General features: G+C 36.8%; 2 protein-coding genes across 3 annotated transcripts; both read left to right on the top strand.

Moving 5' to 3' along the window:
- Positions 1 to 1,417: 1,417 nt before the first annotated feature.
- On the top strand, positions 1,418 to 6,285 carry cUnh4orf54 (chromosome Un C4orf54 homolog). Its single transcript, XM_082160829.1, has one exon. The coding sequence runs from the start codon at positions 1,947 to 1,949 to the stop codon at positions 6,264 to 6,266; it is 4,320 nt and encodes a 1,439-aa protein (XP_082016955.1). The 5' UTR covers positions 1,418 to 1,946; the 3' UTR covers positions 6,267 to 6,285.
- Positions 6,286 to 16,459: 10,174 nt separating this feature from the next.
- Positions 16,460 to 23,635, top strand: trmt10a (tRNA methyltransferase 10A). Of its 2 annotated transcripts, none has more exons than XM_082155831.1 (8): positions 16,460 to 16,514; positions 17,315 to 17,516; positions 17,911 to 18,079; positions 18,205 to 18,276; positions 18,405 to 18,479; positions 20,842 to 20,991; positions 21,238 to 21,343; positions 23,093 to 23,635. In XM_082155831.1, the coding sequence occupies exons 2-8, from the start codon at positions 17,329 to 17,331 to the stop codon at positions 23,359 to 23,361; spliced, it is 1,029 nt and encodes a 342-aa protein (XP_082011957.1). In that variant the 5' UTR covers positions 16,460 to 16,514; positions 17,315 to 17,328; the 3' UTR covers positions 23,362 to 23,635. The 2 variants fall into 2 exon arrangements, with proteins under 2 accessions (XP_082011957.1, XP_082011958.1); XM_082155832.1 differs by having other exon boundaries at positions 16,494 to 16,584.
- Positions 23,636 to 24,914: the final 1,279 nt, after the last annotated feature.

The following is a 24,914-nucleotide window of genomic DNA, read 5'->3' as shown; positions in this document are numbered from 1 at the left end:
AAATATCCCTTCATAACATCTTGCTTAATACAATATCACATATTGGCGGCTGGTTCTGAATTGGTAATGGAGGATCTTCAGTACTTGGGTCAACTGGGTCAGATCTCAGAGTCTGTCTTTATGGTGGTCTTCTCATTCAGCCTACAGTTGCTGAAGGAATGCAACATGATATACCAGTCTAAAACATTTGCTAGTCTTTACAGGTCTCCTGCAAGCGTATATGTGCTGCACAAATAATGCAAAAAAAATCCTTAAATCCTTAAAATGGAGTAACATAAATATGTAGAATACATATATGTAATTATTATTTTGATATGCAGTGCTTAAGGTAATTTAAACAGTTATGCTCAGTTTAATTTTCGTTTTCACTGTGTTCTGTTCCTGTTTAGCCTGCCATAGTTCAATAAAATAAAATTAGTTTAAATAATAATAATAAAAAAACTATTGTCGCCCTTATAATATATATATGTATGTATGTATGTGTATATATATAAAAAAAAATTTATTTCAACTAATTGTATTGTTTGCAGCACACAACTTTGTTTTACACAGACATACAAATATTATATATAGCCTATAAATACTCAAGAAATGCTTTTATTGTAAAACCTTTGCTCAGATACTCGCAGATTCTTACACTCTAATAGGTTCTTAATAAGTTAGATATAAATTCTCAGTGTGAATTCAAACACCATCATTTTACACAAAGCAGCATATGTCATGCTAAAACAGAAACACTTTTGGCCTCTAACCCCTATAATAACAACAACTATTTACAATACATATAAGTCCTTATTCGTTGCCCAAGCCTACTTAATTAAATATTCATGCAAAGCCACAACCCCTCGTGCGCAATGTATAGATAGGCAACTCATTTTTATTCTGATTCACTTTATTTAATTGACAAGTTCGTTCAAACAGAGAGAATAAATATGTTAAACATCACATTATTGTTTATTTAAATGTCAAAAAAAATCTAAATCAAATCTGAAAAGTAAATTTTACGTTAAGAGTGCATCCTGCTTCCCAGGAATGAACAAATGACGTATTGTCTACTGCAAAGGCGCTGTCCACCGCTGTGGTGCTGACCTAGCTCCAAAACGCACGTTTTAAGCATTAAAACGAGACTTTCCAGGGAATAGGCTAATTCTGGAAAAACGCGATTGTTTTACCTATAGGAAGTTAGAGACGACTATAACTAAATGTAGCCTAACCACGCAACACTTCACCGACTCTTCCACTATTTACTTTGGCAGCGCACTCTATTCAACTGCATTCACCATTGCCTCATCACTGACTGAATCCTTGCATATTCGTCATGCTGTAACTCCATTTAGAGCGTCAATCTTTCCATCACATGACTGAGAGTGATTATGGCTGTGACATATTTATTTTGTTGGGTTAAGGCGGTGACACGTCAAAAGCGCGCATTGTTGAGCGAGAAGCTTAAGGAGGATTCATTTTTAGCACAAATGTTGTGTCGGGGGGAGTCAGCCTTGTCTGCAGTATGTAACAAAACACGCTGAACATAACATCCTCGTTCTAAAATAGCCGATTTCGCATTTCGTCATCTGCTCTAAATTTGCAGTCATACGCATTTTAAGTGACAGCGCGCAACACAACAGGCTGTGTCATGGAAGTCAGTCTCCGTTTGTCGTCGGGTAAACGCCTCCCATAGCATTATTACGGGAATATGCATGGCATATTCTAGGAGAAAGTTTAGCAGGGCGAGAGTAGTGTCGTTTCTCTCACTGAAAGGAGGTCGCGTGAACGTCTGGCGCGCGTCTGGAATGACGTTCTCGAGTGCCGCGCTCTCAACTGTGGGTGAGGAAGGCAGAGCAGAGCCTCAACTCCACTAGGATTGGACAACGGGCAGTGCAGTGGGGATTCCTGGGGACTGGTGTCTCTCCTAAAAGAAAACTAAGACTTCATCACCAATAAAGCTTATGGCAGCTTCGGAGAAAACGCTAATTTACCGGGAAGACACCGATTCGTTTAAGAACTTGCTATCTAAACGGGACATGCGCCTGATAAGCGCACAAGAAGAGTCCAATTATGTGGATCTGAACGACTTGCTGGAACTGAAACTGGATGAAACCAAAACAGTGAAAGTAACATTTACTGGAGACTCGAGTCAACTGGAAATAATTAAAAGTATTAGTGGCATGAGCGATTCACAGGGAGAGCACGAACCTCCCACTGAAAAAATACACGAATCTACTCAAAATAAATGCGCACTGGAGGAATGCGCGGAGAAGTCGAGCTCTTTTGAAACAGCAACTTCGGAAACATCTCAAGCTGATAAAACAGACTGTATCGAGAAGACGGAGCAAAAGCCTAAATCCCCAAATTTGGAGACGCAGAGTATAGGAAACGATAACAATGAACTATACAGTGAAGTTTATCTGAGCAGCAAAAGTGAATCGGACGATGAGGTCACTGTGGTGCTTTCGGATCACGACACGCGCGAAGACGAGTCCCACTTTATCACAACCCACGAAATAGAGCTTTTGGAGTTGGACCATGATGTGGATTACGACTTTGAGACGGGATCAAGCTGGGATCTCGAGGACGATCTCCAGGTCTACTCGTTTGTCGATTATGCCTCTTTTGACAGTGATGAAACGATGGGGACGAAAGAAGCGAGTGTGGAAAGCCACCAGGCTAATACGAGCGGAGCAGTGGTCAGCAGTAAGCCTGAAAGCAATCTCTGTGACGCGGACAAATGTGCCAGCTCAGACGAGAGCCTGTCAAAAAAGCAAAATTCAACCGGGCAGATTCACCTGTCAATCAAAGCCACTTCCCGCGCTGTAAATGAGCTACGCAACATCCAAGATCACGAAAAAGACAAAAGTCGCTATGTTTTGAGAGGAGTGGATGCAAAGGGCGACAAAGCGTGTGATAACGCAAAGTGTTTCATTGCTTTGCCGGGGCGCTTGCACTTTGGCAGCAAATTGAAAAGCAAAGATGTGAACGAGTATTCCAGCGGTGCGTCCAGCGCGGTGAGCGAGTTGGATGACGCCGATAAGGAAGTGCGCAATCTCACTGCCAGGGCGTTCAAAAGTTTGGCGTATCCATATTTCGATGCCATCAACTTTAGCACCTCAAGTGAGTCTTCTGCTTCAGAGCATGGGTTGGGAATCAACAGCTGGTCGACGTTTGTTGACCTAAAGTATGGCAAGGGGCGAGATCAAAACTTGGTCGCGCATAAGGGCTCCACACCCAAATTCCATTTCGCCAAAAAGAGGGACGGTAAGGGGATAACAGGCTTGACGCTGACCAGCATGCGAGCGCCCCCCGTCGAGATATTTGCTTTGAACGGCAATTTAGTCGGCCACAAAAACGCATCGTCCACCACTAAAAAGATTGAGCTCATGGGGAAGTTCTCACAGGGGCAAAGTGGCCTCATAAGACTGACCGAAACGCTCAATTTTCGATGCAATGTCAAATCCGGCCAGTCTGTAAACGAAAGCGCTGGAGGATCACGTTCCACAGATGAAGTTACACACACCTTGCCAAGCGCTCAAGGGAGCGAGGCAAGCAAACGATCCTGCAATGCAGGTGAAACCATGGAAGACACACACAAGAAAGCCGTATTCGCTTCGAGTCTCCTCAAAAATGTCATTTCTAAGAAAATGCAGTTCGAGCAAGAGCGCAAAATGGAGAGGGGCGAGATATGCGAGGCGCACCACGCGCCCTCTCCGTGCTTCGCGATGCACGAGCACGAGAAAGCGGCCAAGAAAAATTCCAAAGGGCTGCAAAGGCAAAGCTCGAAATTCTCAGAAGCCGATTCCGACTTCACGATCGTAAGCGTGGACGATCTGGGCGACATAGTAGACGGCAATTCAAGCGATGCCAAAGACGACGGGCGCAATGAGGAGACTTTGACGAGTGCATCAGAAACCAATTTAGAGTCGGCGAATGATACTAAAAAAGGAGCATTCGAAGCATCCAAAAGCACGCTGCTTCGAAGCCAAAATAGCGCGTTCAGATCGTGGAGGGACGGCGAGCTAGAGTTTCAAAAGGAACATAAAAACGTCAAAACTCTTGAGGGCAAACCGCTTCGCGAGTGTCCGGGCGAAACCAACCTTTGTGTCGATTCGGCGAGCGGCAAGCACACTAAAATGTCACATTTATTTGTGCCAAGCATACAGCTTCCGTCCTCGGAGAGGGACCTTAAGAAACCACCGCCGAATGTGAGTTATTCCACGCGCAATCGAGGAGAAAGCGGAGCTTTAAAGTGGCGCTCGAACACACTTTATGTGACGGACGCGACGCGCAGCGCGGTGACATCGAAGCCGCCCGAAATCAAAATAAGTCTGCGGAGTGTACGGGACAACAAAAGCGACCCGTTCAATATCGCCAAGCTGCTGACTCCCAATTTGGGCTGTAAGACAGCTGAGGACACCAGATGCCAAGCGCTCGCCACGGCTTTCAAGGGTGAGTCCTGTGACAAAGTGCCTCACTTTATAGTCAGAGACATTAGAGAGAACAAGGGCAAACTACAGACCCCCATTCACCAGGTTAGAGACGTGCGTAAATTGGTTAAGAGCTCGTATCACTTTGTGTCTTTAGACAACAACGACAATAAATCGACTTCTGATGGAGAGCAGAAGACATTAAAGCAGAGTCCTCATCTGAACTCAGCCTCTCTTTCACCCATAGTGATTAAATGCCAGTCTGTGAATACAAATAGCAATGTAAAGCAATCTGGAGATTTAATAGACTCCCCCAAGAGACGATTTCCAGAGGATATAGTTGAGGCTGACAGGTCCTCTCCTCACGTTGCTGTAGCCAATAGGCTGCCAAAACAAGAGGTCCCAACCGGATTAAAGATTGAGACGAGCACAAGAAAGCAAGATAAACCAAGCGACGCCAGCGAGAAAAAAACCGAACCCAAGATGGCCAACCAAGCCGCTTTGGAAAAATTGCAAGCTGCAGTCAAAACAATGGAGCAACTGTATGTTTTTGACAAGAATGAGTGGAAGAGAAAAAAAGAACCTCGGCCGATAACAGACAGCCACGTGCTCTCGCTCATCTCCGGCGAGAAACACTCTGTAGAGGAACTGGAAAGCTATTCTCCTGCAGATAGTTTGCAAAGACGAGATTCAAACTCAAACCTAATCGAGACGCCCCCTAAAAAAGACGACAAGTCATCATCGGCCACTCAAGAGCGAAACGGCCCTAAAGCGCTCACAGGAACGCCATGTAAGAATATAACCAAGAAGCCTGTGACCTCAAAGACGCCACAAACACACGTTGCATCACCAGCATCTTTGAGCTTCAAGGCCTTGACACCCAAATCTCCAAAACTACCCATTTCCTTGAAGATATCTCATCCGAAGCGTGTGCTAGAAGAGCGGGAGAGGCCGAACGGAAGTGAGACTGAGTTCGCCCCTCTGCAGTTCACTTCCACTGCAGATTCGGAGAGCTACCTAACCATACCCGTGAAGCCTCACGCCACGTCCGCAACCGGGCTGGGCAAATCCGCTGTTTATACAATCCCGCACGGAGGAGGTAAAACCCAAACGGCCAGTCCGCCGTCTTACCTGGCTCACAGTGACACCAGAAGCCATCCGTCACCAAAACGGTCATCGTTTGTCATGGAGACACGGCCCCCGGATACCCCTACTGCCACTATTTACCACACACCCCTGCCTGTCACGATGCAAACTGCTCAGCCTCAACTCATTTGCTTCTCTCCTTCAGTTCAACCCTCCCCCGTCCCGACAGAGCACTTCCACACGACCCAAAGAAAGATGCTGCTGGATCCCACCACTGGAAGCTACTACTTGGTGGACACTCCGGTGCAACCGGCCACCAGGCGTCTGTTTGACCCGGAAACCGGGCAGTATGTGGACGTCCCCATGCCACAGCAGCCGCCCATGACCCCCGTCCCACTTCCGATATCCCCTCTCGCCCTCGGCCCGGGAGCTTATGGCCATACTTACATGTTTTACCCGGGATACATGCCAACCACGATGATCCCCGCACGCACTATTCAGTCCCAGCTCTCCATGCAGTCCGAAGCAGATGATGGGGATAAATCCCATCCGCACATGGGACAGCAGGAGGAACGAGCTTATATGGAGAGCCCGTACTATATGCCATTGGGGAAGTCGTCACAAACAGCCCATGTGGCTCAACATGTTCCCACCACCAGCAAGCAGCCTGTCATCAGCATCACCTCCCAGCAAGGGCCGAGGATCATCGCTCCCCCCTCCTTCGACGGCACCACCATGAGCTTCGTGGTGGAGCATCGGTAAAGTCCCGCTCACCTGCAGCGTAAGTGCAAATTCATTATTTCTTTGTCGTATTTGCATGCATTGAATGTTTTTCATAATGGTAAGGGCTTTAAAACACAATGCAAACAAAAAAGATTTTGCTTATAATGCAAATCTGACCTGTAATGCTGCCTGAATCATAATCATACACTGTTCGTTCATTGGCCAGAGGAGAACTGGCCCCGACTGAGCCTGGTTTCTCCCAAGTTTTTTTTTTTCTCCATTCTGTCTCCTGATGGAGTTTTGGTTCCTTGCCACTGTCGCCTTTGTCGCCTTTGGCTTTCGCTTGCTTAGTTGGGGACATTTAATTTAATATTCAACAATATTATTGATCTGCCTGCATTGATACCATTATATGAGAACTGAACTGAGCTGGACGATGACATCACGGTTTTCTCCAGAGCGGCTATATATATATATATATATATATATATATAAATGAAATTAAAAACTTTTTTACAACATAAATGAACGAAAACTGAACTTACTTAAGCTGGACTGTGACGCTATTTTCTTCTAGAAACAAACTTTGTTCCATTATTTTCCTGTTATCACTGTAATGCTGCTTTGAAATAATACTTAGATATTCAAGATTTACAGTATATACTTAAATAATTCAAGCAGACGCCGTCTGACACCATAGATTATATACACTACCTGAAATGATGTTATTTAAGGTTTGAAAAGCTCTGAAAGTATTTGTATAGATTAACACAACAATGTAAACAAACAAAAAAGATTCAATAATTCTTTTTCAGATTTAGCTTGAGATGAAAATGCAAAATAGCTTTTCAAACCTTTAATAGTTCTTGAGCATCATTTAAAATAAATAATGTCTAAAGACTGCTTGGATTATTTAAGTACAGTTATACTGTACATCCGTGATGGTAATTATATGGGCACATTTAAGGGACTGTTCACCCAAAAATTATAAAAAAAATTCATTATTTACTCACATTGTTGAAACCTGTATGAAAGAAAATGTAAAATAACTATACAAATTAAAAGTAAATGATCTTCTTCCTTTTTTGCACTTCCGGCTTGTAAATGCACTTCATAATGACTTCATGATTCACTTTACCCCTTTCTCTCTGGCCACGAGACTGTCTAATTTAGCTTTAACAGCCTTTAGTTTTAGGTTTTTTTAAATCGAAAGGCTAGATCTCTTGCTGGCAGCTTATATCACATACTGCTAGGAATGTCCTTGTTGTAAAGAAATGTTTTTGTCAAAACAACATTGGACCCCATTAACTTAAAGGGATACTCCAGCGAAAAATGAAAATTCTGTCATCATATACTCACCCTCATGTTGTTTCAAACCTTTATGAATTTCTTTCTTCTGCTGAACAGAAAGGAAGATATTTAGAAGAATGTCAGTAACCAGACAGTTTCTGGTCTCATTGACTTCCATAGTATATATTTTTCCTACTATGGAAGTCAATGGTATCTAAAACTGTCTGGTTACTGACATTCTTCTAGATATCTTCCTTTCTGTTCAACAAAAGAAAGAAATTCATAAAGGTTTGAAACAACATGAGGGTGAGTATATGATGACAGAATTTTCATTTTAAAGTGGAGTATCCCTTTAATGGACAGAAAAACAAGAGTTTAACAAAAATAAATGTCTTCTTTTGTGTTCTGCAGAAGAAAAAAAGAGTCATGCAAGTTTGGAACAACATGGTGGTGAGTAAATGATGACAGAACTGTCATTTTTGGGTGAACGATTCCTTTTAGATTCTCATAAGCTATATATATATATATATATATATATATATAATCTCCTAAATAAGTTTTGGATCAGACCTGTAGACACATCATTGCAATTATGTTGATTAATTTGAATTACTTAACTTAAGCAGTCATAAAACAATTAATATGTAAGAATTTCCACCCTATGACCATCTTGAAAGAAATCTAGGCTTTGATTATGAAGAAAATGTGGGTTTTTTTTGGTTGTTTATGAGTTATTTATAACCATTGGAAGCTGTGGAAGCAAGGTATAAACGTCTTATCAGTTTGTGTGCTATAATCAAACCCACAACCTTGGTATTGCGGGTTCAATGCTCAACCATTACCACTACAGGTTTGCTTTTTTAGAACATTTATAAATGAGGTTCCCATCAAGAGATAATTTTTGGGATTTAGTTTTAATAAATACATTTTTAGTTTTAATTCATTTAACCCATTAAACATGAAAGTATTGTGCAATCATTTAAGGCATGTCTTCTTATATATAACCTTTTAAGCATGAAGGCTTCTTTAAAACTGAGTTCTGTAACTCTAGGGTTCTGTATAGATTTTTTTTTTAAAGAGTGTATAGAAGTTGGATCCGTATTATTATGTCACTTAGAATATTTTTCCCCTATTTCACAATATTATTCCCCTATTTTGTCAAACTTTTCTATTTATGAATAAAATAAAAAAAAGCCATTTGCATCTCATAAAAATTACATTATTATTATTTTAACATTTGTTTATTATTTATTCTATAGTCAGTACTAGTCAGTTTTCATTTTATTACCAAAGCTTATTATACATTATACTTATTATACACTCGTAACACGGAGTATAGAAGCTTGTTTCCACCACAGAATAAAACATTTTAAAAGATAATTGCGAGATAATTTTTCTCAGAATTGTGTGATATAAAGTCGCAATTGCGAGTTATAAAGTCAGTATTGTGTGATATAAAGTTGCAAATTCCGTTATAAAGATCATTTGGTGATATGAAGTTGCAATTGTGTTATAAAGACAGAATTGTGTGATAAAGTCAGTATTGTGTGATATAAAGTTGCAAATTCCGTTATAAAGATAATTGGGTTATATAAAGTTGCAATTGCGAGAAAAAAAGTCTGAATTGTGTGATATAAAGTCGCAATTGCGAGTTATAAAGTCAGAATTGCGTGATATAAAGTTGCAAATTCCGTTATAAAGATAACTGTGTGATATAAAGTCGCAATTGTGTTATAAAGACAGAATTGTGTGATAAAGTCAGAATTGTCTGATATAAAGTCGCAATTGTGTTATAAAGACAGAATTGTGTGATATAAAGTCGCAATTGTGTTATAAAGACAGAATTGTGTGATATAAAGTCGCAATTGCTTTATAAAGTCAGACTTGGGTGATATAAACTCGCAAATTCCATTATAAAATAAGAATTGCGTGATATAAACTCGCAATTGTGAGAAAAAAAGTCAGAATTGTGAAATATAAAGTTGTAATTATCCTATTTATGTTTATTTATTCTGTGCCGGAAACAAGCTTCCATAACAGAGCCCCTAAAGGGATGTGGTGAAGTAAAAAAAGAAGACGGGAGAGAAAAAGATTTCAAGGCTTCTCTCGAAAAGTTTTGCATTTCCCCCCAAGAAACTTTGCGTTCGCTCACAAAGAACTCAAAAGGTACGGAGCCCCTTAAGGGTCATAGTGAATAAAAGAAGAAAAAAAATGAAATGGGAGGAAAAATAAGTCAATGCTTTTGCATTCCCCGAGAAACTTTGAAAGATTTAGTTCACGAATAACTTACAGTCATGACTTTCATTTACAAATTCGGCATTAGCACCTTACTTTTCACGCTATTCAAGCTACGACGACATTTTGAGCGGATCAGTGAGTTGTTGACTCAAGAACAGCTGCAATTGGATCTGTCCGATTCATGAATGAATTGTCCCGTGCAATTTGCGAACCAATTCAATAGGTTAATTGGAAAGAGTCGGCTCGTTCACGAATCGGACATCGCTATATTGCGTCTCGGTTATCGGTTTCGGGTGGAGGTTTCTTGAGTTCTTGAGTAAAAAGTGTGAAATTAGAATGTAGTGAAGTAAAAGTAAAAGTTTCCCAAAATAAATACACTCTGATACTTGAAAAATGTCCACCACTGCATAAATTAGTTCAACGTAGAAGTTTTTGTCAACGTAGTCATTAATACCATGTGTGACCTACACTATTTTGTTTATATTTACATTTACATTTACATTTACATTTATTCATTTAGCTGACGCTTTTATTCAAAGCGACTTACAATTGCTATATATGTCAGAGGTCGCACGCCTCTGGAGCAACTAGGGGTTAAGTGTCTTGCTCAGGGACACATTGGTGTCTCACAGTGGATTCGAACCCGGGTCTCTCACGCCAAAGGCATGTGTCTTATCCATTGCGCCACTACCACCCCCGTTTATATGAGTATAAATAAAAATGATTTTATCTTAACACCTCCCGCTCAAGTCATAAAATAGCACCACCGTAAAAATACATGACTGCTGTTCTATTTCCTCAAGAGCTACTGTATGTGTATGGTATGGACGGTGATAAGACGAGCCCTATAAAGAGCGGGGGGTGGCGCGGCGCGGCGTCCCGCGGGCAGAAGGGAAGAGGCGTGGCATTGTTAGCATAGCAGTGGGAGGAGAGAAAGGTCAGCCAGTTTGAGGCATGTGTTTGTGCTGATACAGTGTTGTGCCAGCTGCTGCTGGATATCATCGTCCTGAGAATCTTGGGGCGCAGGCAGGTCACCTTTTTATAGGACGGCCTTATGTTAAAGGGAAAGACCCAGAGGCGGGCCAGAAGCTTTGGCTGAGGGATATTATACAAACAAATCAGCCGGCGTGTGACCGGCCAGCGCTGGGGAGTAATGTAAGACGCCTGAACTGCGATATTTTAATGATCAATAATCCAAGCAGCGGATGGTTTTAGAGACACTAAATAACACTTAAATAACTAACCTGTTAGCTGATAACTGTGTTCACATGCTGACAGGAGAACGCTGTTGTGAGAGATTCAGTTTTTAATGTCTTTCTTGTTTTGTTTCACACAGGAGCCACGTGACGTCACCTTGTCTCTTCTGTTTTTTGCTGAATTTATTCACTGTATTTTGGAATCTCCTTCATCATGAATCCCACCCCCCCCCCCCCCCCCCCCCACACACACACACACTCTTCTCCCATTATTATCTGTGGCCTGCTTGTTCATGCCGATTATCCCACTTGCTTCATTCTTGTGTTATAACATTTTTTTTTTCTGTCTGCTTGTCAAATCTTTATGAAAGCGGATGGATTTTTCTGCATTGGATTTTTTTTTTTTCAATGGGTAGTTGAATTCATGTGCATTTACTGTATAGGTTATTGTAAAATATCACTTTAAGCACCTTCGGAATGATGTCAGTTAAATAAGTTAAAGAGAACTTGGTAACACTATACTTAAAGCCCTTATATTTACTGTATATATATATATATATATATATATATATATATATATAATTTTTATTTTTAAGGCAATGTATGCAGTGCATTTTGCTGTTGATTAACAGTAATTCGTGAAAAATTGGATGCATGCATTAATTTCACTGTAAATTTCTGACTACAGTAATTTATTCTAAAAATACGCTTTAATCCTGTAAATTCCTGGCAATTTTTTACAGTGTAGCTCAGATACATTAAATTATATATTAACAGATGATGCATTAGTAAATGTTAATATTAACATTAACTGAGATTAATAAATGCTGTAAGTATTGTTTATTCTTAGTTCATGTTAACAAATGGAACCTTATTGTAAAGTGTTTCTGTTACAATTATTTATGAAAATATATAATGCATTATGATGTACATTATTACAGTACATAAAGGTTTTAAGTAAAGTGTGACCAATAGCTTTTTAAATTATGACTGCTAAGGATGTAGTTATATTAAAATTCTGGCAATAATTATTTTCATGTTATGGCTGCTAACCAATATATGGCCGATATTAGAACTCTACTATACAATTTTTTGTCAAAAAAAATACTGAAAAATAAAACCTATTATTTTAAATGCTACAAGTGAATCATAATGTAACAGCACGAAAAATCGATATTCATGTTAAGATTTACTAAAGATAACATTTAACAGTATTAATAAATTATTAGTGTCTCTCAGTGAACTAACTATAAATGCAATATATATATATATATTTTTTTTTTTTTTTCTTTCAATATCCACCATATAAATAGGAACTTAAATTGCTACATGTTAAGGCTATTAACAGGTTCTCTATAAAAAACACACACCAAATTTCTCCTGGTTTCCATCTTTCCTCGACTGAGGTTCTTCTCCTGACCTTGATTCTCAACACTGTTCCTTGAGAGGTGTTCAGTGAGCTTAACAAATTACATTATAATTTTTATATTGTATATTTTTGTGATTTTTTTTTTTTTTTACTGCTGTTGTTGGTTTTTTTCTGCTGGTATTGAATAGACCACCATTAAACACACACAAATGTGTGGCGATGTGGTGAACAGAGTGTTTTAGGGGATGGTTTATCCTCTATTACTCACAGTACCAGTATAGCATGAGTGTGTGAGAGAATGTGTTTACCAGGTCATTTTGATTTGGTATTGCAGTTTCATTGCTTTTGGCTGCAGTGATAATGGATCAAGGTCAGGTGAATTGATATCAGGTGAAGAAATGAAAGATATTAGAAGGGATTTCTTGTATTTTGAATACAGAAACTGTTATACAAAACACGGTTTACAAGATGTAGCTTTAGACAACGTTTAGAAAATTTGACTGAACCTCAATTTCAAAGGAGTAATCTAGGTAGTAACTGATTACATGTAATCTGGACTGCGTAATCAGACTCCTAAAATTAAGTACTCGCAATTAGTTTATATATATATATATAAAAGTAAATAGACTACAGTTACTTTTCTATTGATTCTATGATTACATACTATTCTCACAGTTGCAGTAAATTATTCATAATTCATTGATTCTACTTCTTTGTTATCTTGTAAATTTGTTTGGAAGAAGCACTGGTCATGTGACTATTTGATCTCTGCATTTACAGAAATCATTTCACTTTTAAGAAGAGTTTTCTCAACATTGCATATCTAATCAACTCCTGACAAACATTAATTATTATTTGAATTATCACTCAGCGAGTCATTCAACCACACTGTGAAAAAAGTTGCTGTCTTAAATTTTTAAGTACAATCAACTTGGATGTTTAAGTAATTTCAACTTAAATTACATTAAACTGACTTTTTAAAAAAAGAGTTGAAACTCGTGTAACATAAAAAAGTTGAAAATTGCTTTAAATTGCAGTTAAAGCAATGTAAAAACATATGTTGTCACAAATAGATCTTATACAATTTTTTACAGCACTTGTATTACTGTCTCTGGAAGGCTTTTGTCTTTCAAACACATTCACTTCATTTCATGTTTACATGCAATGCAGGAATTCCCCAACTTTTTTGTCACCTGAACCTTTTTTCCCTAATATATTTATTTGAGGTACCCCCAGATATTTTAAGTTATGTCAATAATACAATTAATACAAGAATAATAATAAGAAATAAATAATAAAATGTTATAATAATAATAATAACAAATAAATCTTCACGGTTCTCTGATGTCAGTTAATGGTCACAAAAAATCTTTTCTGTTTTTTATGACTTAATTACTTAATAGCTTTTCATTAAACTCACAAACCCCCTGCAGTTCCTTCATGAAACCCTAATGTTGTTGTTGGTAACTAAGAAAGGAATATATTATCTTTTCTCTTTTTTATGTATTGACTTTATCCTATATTATCTTATTCAAATCAATGTGATAAACGAGTTAGGTCAAAAGTAATCTAAAAGTAATCAAAAAGTAATGTAATCTATAATGAGTAATCTAGATAACATTACTAACTACAATTTTTGTCGTGTAATTTGAAATCAGTAACCGATTTGTAAGTAATCTACCCAGCACTGCTAATGAGGCATCTGTGAATTTATATCTATGAAGAGGCTGTCCACACTGGACGCGACAAAGCGAGTGTTGCGAATCCATTGGTCCTTCGTATCAAATTTAAGTACGTCAGAGGAGTTTGTCACATTGCTCCGCGCCAGATCCAGTGTAGACAGCATCACTTATTATAATGGGTTTTATTCGCTTATATTTTCGCGTCTTTAAGATGAGCAAAATTTACATTCTTTATAACTGACATTATTCTGAACCTTTTAATAACAGAGGCCTTACATTTAGATCCTCTGTTATATTGTTTTTGTTTTGCTTTTTTTGATGCACATGGCAAGTTTTTAATAACTCTTGTTTTAGTATTCTTGTGAATTCATGCATTATTTCAGCTGTTGGAGCTGCTGGCCAGTCCGTTAAGCTGTATTTGACAAAGTTTGGTGTGGCGTTGTCATCAAATTAATGAGAATATCATTTTGCCGTGTTTAAATTCAGTGACAAGACTAAGTTTACTTAAAAGTTGTTGTTTTTTAAATAATAAAAAAATAATAAATATGTGAAATACAAAACCCAACAAGGTAAATATGTGAAAATGTTTTTGTTTGGTATATGTTGGTTTTGTATGTAATCAGAAGTCACTTGATGTCATAAGATGACATTGAATGTTCCTGTAATGCCATTGTTTAATCATAAGCAATCACTGTTTTACGAGCTACACTTGATACATTATGAGACTGACATGAAGACAAAGTTATGTTACAATGGTTAGAAGTATGTGTGAAGATGGACGGGCGACGTATTGGATGAGAATACGCATTATAGCGTCTTAGAAAGAATAAAGACTGAGATTCAAAACAAAAGAATGCAAAAAGGGAGAAATGTTCTCTGGTTTGAAGTTACAGGAAAAATAAAAATTGTACTTGAAATCAGCATTTTGTTGTTGTTGTTGTTTGCTTTTCTTTGTTTCCTTTTCCTACTTTTTCCCACTTTTCCAAAGCCATAACTAAATGTTTTTTTTTAAGTAGTAGTAAGTAATTTAATAAATGTTACAATGAGTGCACTGTACAAAAAAAAACTTACATTAAGTTGAATCAATAAGTCATTTCAGCTGAATAAAACTGAATACAAAAATTTGTTGAATCTTGTATAACTTTTTTTTTAAAGGTGAAAATTTAGTTAAAGCAATTTAAAAACATTTGTTGTCATAACTTATTGATCCTATAATTTTTTACAGTGTTCTGAAGATGGGAGTTGTTTATACTAAAGCCCATATCAGTTGATGTTGTTACAATGGCATTTAAAGAATGAGTCCAGCAAACCAGCTGTACAAAGTATTCTTTACCATATTAAGAGCTCCATGTTAAGCTCATTGACAGCAATCTATTTGTAATCCTCTGTAAAGTGCCTATCGGGAGAATGAATATAGGAAGCAACAAATCCATATGCTAATATGTGTTGCAAAGTGCTAATGTGAAAGCTAATAGTCAGGTAGTTAAAAGTCTGTCACTCATTCCTATGCAGCAATGGGAATGTAAACTTCCATATTAGCTGTAACTTTACTAAGGTGACATGAGCTCTAACATCTGTTTTATCGTTTTAATTCACTGAACTTATCAATGCATTTCCATGAATGATGTGTAAATAACTTTTTTGTGCTGATGTTATGAGCACACCAAAGACCAGATATAAACTAAATATTTTATTAAAGTTACTGGAAGAACGTTTATTTCGAGAGAACGCTTGTCAGTGTTCTGAGAATGTATGTCCAGGCAAAGTTCACGGCCAGTTTTGTGTGCCTTTTCTTCTGCCAGTGCTACATTAAAAGCACTGTTACCATGTAATGTGCATGGCAGAATATTTCAGTTGACCACCTGTGCATGAAACATAATATGGTGTTATTATATGTTGGGAGGCCGGTATTTTGCCAGCCATGCTGTCAGACATACATCATATAGTGTTTAAGTAAATAACAAAATAGAAAACAATATTTGCATTATAAACAACTATTGTTATGGTTTCAACATCAACCCTGTTTTTGTAATAATTCATTATTCTTAGAATTGTAAAGGAGACATTTTTAGTACTATAAGCATTTGCCTTTGAAAATGTATAGCTTATAGTTATAGCTTATATATAGCTTATACAATATACTGTATATGCATATCTCAATGTTAAGTTTAAGTGTTCATTTATATAGAATATACAATTTATGATGACTCACAACATATGGCAGATTCAAGTCCATTCTTACACATCCAGAAAAACGTGAAAAAGATTACAGAGTTTAAAATAAAATAAAATAATTAAGCATGTACAAAGGTTAATACACATGTAAACAACTCACAACATATGTTATATCAACCTAGGCTCATTACAGAGATTTCTCACGCCTGAATGTCTTCACTTGCCCTCACCAACATGGCGGACTGTTGACGTTCCCACGCTGAGCGAGTCGCTTTTAAATGACGCAGCATCCAGCACATGATGATGACAGCCCTACTGCAAAGACAGCAGTTTAGAGGTAGTTTTCTCTTTCATGTAATTCTGCTATTTTAAGTAAATTATCACTATTATATGGGCCGTTTTATAAGGTATGTCGGCATGCTTGTTTTATGGTCCCCCTGATGTTTTGCATCATTTTGACAGTCAGACTAGTCTGAATACATCTGATGTTATATCTTAAGTTAACCTGTATTGTAAGACGTAACGTTAGATATCTTAAGTTAGCATGTATTGCATGTCAGATAATATGGAAGTCATAGGCTACCTTTATACAATAAAATAACTGTCAGAGCTCATGATACCACAGGCAAAAGTGACAAAGGTTGTAAGTTGTCGTCTTTGTTTGAAAGCTTTTCTAGGCATCATAGTTATAGTTCATAGTTAATCATAGTTAAACGAGGATACGGTAACCACAATTGTGTCTAATCTTTAATAGATTTTGTTTCATCGGTGTGTATGTATGTATTATTTGTTTGAGTAGCCTATACTGCTCGGCATGCCGAATCATCTCAGTGACTCGAATCTTTTGAATCAGTTCATTTAAAAGATTCGCTCACGGTTTCGACCAGTGGCCCTTTCAAGTCATTGAACCATTCTCTTAAAACATCTTATTATCCTTTATTAAAATATTTATACATAAGGCTCCAGAAAGTGTTTACGCAACATTTGACATTTTTCTTTTTATAAAATTCTGAATTTCAACTACATCCTTGTGAATTTTTATTTGATTGTTCTGTCATTTTTACAACTTTCTATTGGAGATATCCATATTTGTTGTATTTAAAAAAAACAATCTTTCAACATTTTTTGCTACTCCAGGATTTTCACAGTAAATGGCCACCGAAATGGCCAATACACATGCAGTGCAGGAGAGGAGCCATGACTGTGCTAACAATGAAAATGAATCTACAAAGGATGAAAATGAGACCGTACATACTGGAGAAACTGAAACGCTGTCTAAAAGACAAAGGAAGAAACTTCTTAAGAGTCAACAATGGGAAGAACAGAGAGAACTTCGCAAGTAAGCGGTGTTATTTTAGTATTATTTATGTACACTCATAGTTTTTATTCATATTCTGAATGAGAATTATTTTTAGTGTTTGTAAAAATAGTCTACTTTTATTTCAGTTAGTGTTAGTATTATATGGCATTTCTAAAAAACTTTGTATGCAAGTAACCATTCAAAATGATGAAACAAGACAAAACTGTTTGCTCTACTAATACATGGTCAAGCAGCTCAAGCATAATGAGAGACATTCTATAGACATTCTAATCCTAAGTTAGGGCGCAAAAAAGTGTAAAAACAATATGCTTTCTAAATAAAACAATTATTGGTTTCAATAGTTCAGTGTAACCTATCTGCTAGTTGCAAAGCTTAATCATTAAACACTATATATCTTTATATTAATGTACAGACAGAAGCGGAAAGAGAGAAAACAGCAGAGGAAACTGGAGAGACAAGCGCAGGCTGACGACGGGGTGGAGTGGACGGGGAAGAAGCGTTTGCGCAGGTCGGACTTGGCTGAGCCCAGTTCTCTCAGACTGGTCATAGACTGCAGCTTTGATAACCTCATGCTGCTCAAGGTAAGCAACAACTTCAGCAAAAGGCATCTTACAACTTCATTTGCTTACTTTCATAATGCTATCTAGCTGTTGCACTAAAAAAAATCTTTGAGAGAACCAAATTTAAGTTATTTATTATTGTGTAGGATGTAAAGAAACTTCACAAGCAGATTCAGAGGTGCTATGCTGAGAACAGACGCACCCTCCATCCTGTACAGGCATGTTTCCTTCATATATACACTATGGACTGTGTGTGTATGTGTATATATATATATATATATATATATATATATATATATATATGTAGATGTGATCTTTAAATTCAACAGCCTTTTCATATTCACAGTTTTACCTTACAAGTCATGGTGGTCAGTTGAAGCAAATCATGGATGAAATTAACAAAGGCTGGGTCAACTGGAAGGTAAGATGTGAAATGACACTATTTATAATAAATATTACAGTTATTTATTTTGTTCACACTTTTGTAAAGTCATCTGACAGTAAATGTCTTTTTCTGTTGCAAAACTGATGTTTGCTGCAGACATCTTAGCAATATAATGAACATTTTAAAATAAATACAATTTAAATGATTTTTTATATAACAAATAATATAAACCTTTTTGACTTGTGTTTATAAAATATATACAGTACAGGCCAAAAGTTTGGAAACATTACTATTTTTAATGTTTTTGAAAGAAGTTTCTTCTGCTCATCAAGCCTGCATTTATTTGATCAAAAATACAGAAAAAAATGCAATATTGTGATATATTATTACAATTTCAAATAATTGGTTTTCAATTTATTATACTTTAAAATGATCATTTATTCCTGTGATGCAAAGCTGAATTTTCAGGATCATTACTTGAAATCATTCTAATATAATGATTCATTATCAAAGTTGGAAACAGTTCTGCTGCTTATTATTTTTTCATAACCTGTGATACTTTTTTAGGATACTTTGATGAATAAAAAGAAAAAAAAGAAGCAAATGTTTTAAAAATAGAAATCTTTTGTAACAACAATATACACTACTGGTCAGTAGTTTGGGGTCAGTCATTTTTTTTCTTTATTTTTTTTGAAATAAATCAATACTTTTATTCAAGGATGTGTTAAATTGATAAAAAGTGATAGTAAAGAAGATTTATATTATTAGAAAATATTTTTTTATTTTGAATAAATGCAGTTCTTTTTAACCTTTTATTCATCAAATATATTAGGCAGCAGAACTGTTTCCAACACTCATAATAAATCAGAATATTAGAATGATTTCTAAAGGATCATGTGATAGACTGGAGTAATGATCCTGAAAATCCAGCTTTGCATCACAGAAATAAATGATAATTTAAAGTATAATAAATTGAAAACCAATTATTTTAAATTGTAAAATACAAATTTTTTCTGTATTTTTGATCAAATAAATGCAGGCTTGATGAGCAGAAGAAACTTCTTTCAAAAAGATAAAAAATTGTAATGTGTCCAAACTTTTGGCCTGTACTGTACCTGCAACAGGCGTTTGATTTATAATAGCCATATACTGTAAAGCCCTATTTAGACAGGACTAGTTTTCTAAATTATGTTTGATTACAATTGTCACCCGACGTCTGTGATCTCATGCACCGATTCCGATGGGACTAACATCTGTTTTCTAGACGTGGGCGTTACAGAAGCTCATCTGCTGTGCTTGCGTGTATCACATATGACATATATGTCTTTAATGAATTACTTACTGATATAACTTTAATTTATTATTAAAACATGAGTATATAGAAGTGGATGTTTATAATTAACCCACAAAAGTGAGCAGAGTCATCTAGACAGGTTTCTTACCTGACACTGATATTAAAATATCTTCACAGTTTCCACGATTGGGCTCTATTTATTTTTTTTATTTTTTTTTTGTCAGACACCAATGTCATTGTAATGAAATAAAAGAATGCGAAAGATTTTTGTGCAAAAAATAGCTCAGGTTGGTCAAAAAAAACACATGAGGAGAAGCTTTATGATAATACAACTTCAGCAAATAACAATTTGCATTCGGACGGGGTTAGACTTCTCAGATGACCGTCGAGTTTGTCGAAAAACAGTAGGTGATTTTACCTGGAATTTTTATTGAGGTTGTGTGAGAAAAACACAGACATGGCAGAATCGGACGGGATTAAAATCACAAAGTAAACCTGTGAAACATGGATTTCTCTGAAAAACTAGTCTCACACGAATAGGTTTTTTTTCAATGCTCAAAACTCTTCTGTGGTCTTGTGTTGACAGTCTTTTGTATATTTTTAAACCCACCTGTCACCCACACAAGAAAACTCATTAACTATGCACAAATCATGATTTTTAATGCCGAATTTTGCCTGAAAGGGGATTAGCTATAGACCTTATGCGTCAGAGGAACAAGCGCACAGCCATCTTTAGAATATTGTGTTTTGAACTTCCATTTTTGCGGTCGCTCTGTCTATTTCTGTCATCACTGTTGAAGAGTAATTAGCTGATGAAGTGGATTTACTTATTATAGAGTTAACAAAAGTGATCATGAGCATTGTAATGTTTGAAGCGGATATCGTGACAAATGTCAGTAAAACGGGAAGATTTAAAAATGAGCAGCTCATTCATAAATCCGTAAGATCTTACCTTCATGCTGTGGGAATACAAACCGAAACACAACAAGCGCAGCGCTGAAAAGGGGCGGGGCTACATAAGGTCTTTATGAGTAGATTTGATGTATGAATGTTGGATGATAAAAAGCGACGCCTTTAACAAATGGAAATTGAAATGTGGTGTAGGATGTCCATGTCAAGCCTGAAGCGTTTCATGAAATCCTGAGCAAGGACGACCTCGTCTACCTCACGTCTGATTCACCCAATGTGCTGGAAGAGCTGGATGAAGCCAAAGCCTATGTTATTGGAGGTCTGGTGGACCACAACCACCATAAGGTGAGTGGCTTGTTACCGTTAGAACTGAAAAAGGACATTTTCCCTAAGTCAGTGAAATGATTATTTGTGTACATGGGACTGTTTTATAATCACGGAAAAGTAATTTCACAGGCCCTGCTTGAAAGGAGATTTTATTCTGAGATGAGTATAGGGTGGCACTTGTCATAATGTTTCTTTTTTTTCTTTTTTTTACCTTGAAGTTATTACAAGCTCTTGGTTTTGGGGAATTCAAATGCTTTATTACAGGGAATCACATTTGGTCGAGCCCAAGAGCTTGGCATTGCTCATGCTCAGCTTCCGCTGGGCAGTTTCGTCAAGATGAATAGCCGCAAGGTGCTGGCTGTCAATCATGGTGAGATGCCCTTTCTTACATTCACTTTATGCCCTGTTTACACCTGGTATAGAGAGCCTAAGTCCCTCCCCTTCCGGTGGACCACCATGGGACCTTATTTCGGAAAAATATTGTATGGTAGTCAATGGCGAGAGACAACAAATATTTTGATCTCGTTTGAATTGTGCCCTGAATTACACATATGATGTTTGTCAATTTAAAGATACATTTTAAAGTCAAGAAAGTCGCAGTTTGATGTAAAACTGTTGAGGTATAAGACTGTGAAAATATGTAATTACAAAGACTACAAACCCAAAAGGCGCACATGTGACGTCACGTCATACCTTTTCTCTCAATGAATGAAGCTAACTTTACTGAAGCTAACGTCTGTCATTTTTTCTATAGTCCTACGTTATAATCTTAACGTTACGCCGTCATGCCTGAGTGTTTTGTACCAGACTGCACACATACGTACATAGTGCGAGACAAAAGATGTAGTTCATTGGGCGATTTTCACATAAAACGAAATGTTACTCTTCTGTTTTATGACACACTGCGACTTTCTTGACTTTCATAAATATCTTTTAAATTGACAAACATCATATGTGTAATTCAGGGCACAGTTCAGACGGAATAAAAAGATAAGTTGTCTCTCGCCATTGACTACCATACATATTTTTTTCCGAAATAAGGTCCCATGAGCCGGAAGCGGAGGGGAGGGACTTAGGCTCTCTATTAAGATGCGTTTTGGTCGATGGGATCACAAGTAGACGAGGGAGACACATTCCCGTTTACACCTGGTGTTTTAATCTGTCTCTTTTGCCCACTTTCAAACACTTCTGTCCTGATTTCTATGAGCGGAGGGTCTATGGGTGGGTAAATATATGGGCTTTCAATCTAATGGATGATATAAACTCAATTTACATATGAACGTGAAAGGAGACGACAGAGAAACATACGGAGAGCAACAGCTTTTGTTTCCACTCTGACAGCCGCAAGATCACGCCGAACACTGTGAGTGCATGTTAGAAATCAGGAATAATGAGAGAACATAGTGCTTGGTACATTTTTCATCTTCAAACCAAACTTGAGTCTTCAGCCAAAGTTTAAATCCCGTCTGGCTAGCACGCTTCTCATAATATTTACACATTAGTTCAGTAGGATGGTCTTTTGTGGCTGTTTGAACACCACATGAGTGTTTACACTATGAAAGCAATCCGGTCAAATGCGTTTTTGACTACCACTGGAAGTGGTCGAAAGTGGACAAACTCAAAACGCTTTAGACCCCGTTTACACCTGTATTTAGCGTCGTCCACTTGTGATCGGATTGACGAAAACACTTCTTAATGCCAGGTGTAAACAGGTATCCATTCAAATGACACTTCTGTATTGTATGGAGGTTTCTGCCATGAAAAAATAAATAATTGTGTCTTTTTATCTCATAATTCAGATTTTTTTTTTCTTGCAATTCAGACATTATAACTCAATAGAGAATTTATATCCCGCAATTCAGATTTTTTTTTCCCCTCAGAATTGTGAGATATTAACTCGAAAATTGCAAGTTATAAAGTCAGAATTGTAAGACGACTTTTCTCTGAATTGAGATATAAACGGTAAAGTCCTAATTGTGAAATATAAACTCACGATTGTGAGGAAAAAAGTCTGAATTGTTAAAACAAAATTATTCTGCGGTGGAAACTTCCATAGTTATATATACAACTTTTAAGGTTCCTACTACAAATTAAACAATCATGTTCCCTCTTGCTGCAGTTTTTGAGATCATCCTAGCGTTCCTGGAGAAACGAGACTGGCAGGAAGCTTTCTTTACGGTTTTGCCACAGAGGAAGGGAGCTGTGCCAGTGGGCCAAGAGGACAAGCTCGGAGAGGGCAATGATGAGGAAGACTCTGATGAAGACTCAGACACAGAACAGACAACCTCAGAAAAGGGAACGGACTCAAAGGACCAATCAGATAGCAAACAAGAAGAGCACAAACCTCTGCTAAACCAATCAGATTCCAGCGAGCGAAACACAGCATAGGGAGACGTAACATATTTATGCCATTTCATCTTTTTTTTGCTAATTTTTAATTGTTCGTTTTTCCTTTTAGTTTAACAACATCTCAATTTGAGGTTTGAGATGCTTTATGCAAATGTTTGGACTTGAAGTTGTTTTTGTTGAAACATATTTCATGAAGAAAAAAAAGAAGAAGCTAAAATAAGAAAGTACCTTTTTTCAACCTTTTCCATTAAAAAACAAGCAACAAACAATGATGTGTAGATCTTGTGAAAAGAAATAAACAATTACAATATCACTTGTTTTAGAACAATGAGCCTTTTATTCATTGTAAACATTTAATACCTTTGACCAGATGATTTAGAGAAGTGTAGATTTGCTATGTTATCTTAAATCGCATTCCTGTGATGAAAAGGATAAAAATGACTAAATATTGTTTTTGATTCTCTGAGAAGCAGAATCTGCGTATTAGCTGTGTTTGCTGTTCTGCCACAGTGGGATTTGCACCCGTGGGCCAAGAGAACAAGCTCGGACACGGCAAGACTCTGATGTAAGCCACCCAATCCCAGAAAAGAAAAAAGACCAATCAGACAGCAAGAGGGAGGTACACAAAACTCTGTTAAAACAATCAGATTCCAGTGAGAGGAATATAACAGGTAGGGCGAAACTTGATATTCAGTCTTTTTTTTTTTTTGCCAGTTTTGTTCAGTTAAAGTTGAATGAAATCTCTCATGCATATGGATGTTTCGGTATGGTCTTTTTCAGTCTCAGACATTTCAAATAAAAACGTTTAGTTTAATTCTTAATACATATGAATGTAGTGATGGTCGACATACATGCTATATTTGATCTATTGTGAGTATTGTAATAATCTGCATCAAAAATGCATTTTAAGATTATATGAGCTAATCAGTTTTAGGGAAAGTTACTTTTTAAAGTAATGTGTTGAATATTGTGTTACTCCCGTAACTGACTGCATTACTTTTCATGGAAAGTAATCAGTTACATAATTTTTTTTTTGTGTTACTTTTTCTCACCTGGACTGGGCTTTTTTATTATTTTTTTTATAATAATAATAATAAAAGTTCTACTTTTGGCAAATGTAAAGGCCCTTTTACAAAAGTGAAATGAATAAGCCTCAGCCTGAAGGAAATGCAAATTAGAGGAAACAAACCTTTCATTAATGTAGAGTTCAATGTTAAAATATTGATTATTGTGAATCACTCAAGTACATGAGTGTGTAAACATGCTTCACGGTTTTTTAAGCAATATTATATTTGAAATCTACTCAAATTGTCCCCTAGATGTCACTATACACATACACTTGGTTTCATCAAATAACTATATATATATATAAGCTTAGTTTAATTAAACAAAAACAAAAAAATGAAATCATATTAGATTTAATAGAGAAATATCTTACAATTATTGATTCAGTTCAGTTTTATCTCTGTAATTCTTTTCACAATAAATCTTGATTTCTTTAAGTATTTATTTTTCCAGATTTTTTTCTTTGATTATATATAATTATTTTTTTCATTAAATAACTGTTTCACAGATAGCAAAACATTTTATAT

This window comes from Leuciscus leuciscus, assembly GCF_965113295.1.
Source record: "Leuciscus leuciscus genome assembly, chromosome: 2".
Taxonomy (NCBI): domain Eukaryota; kingdom Metazoa; phylum Chordata; class Actinopteri; order Cypriniformes; family Leuciscidae; genus Leuciscus; species Leuciscus leuciscus.
Note: the sequence above shows the minus strand (reverse complement) of the source record. Positions and strands in the feature narration are given on the sequence as shown.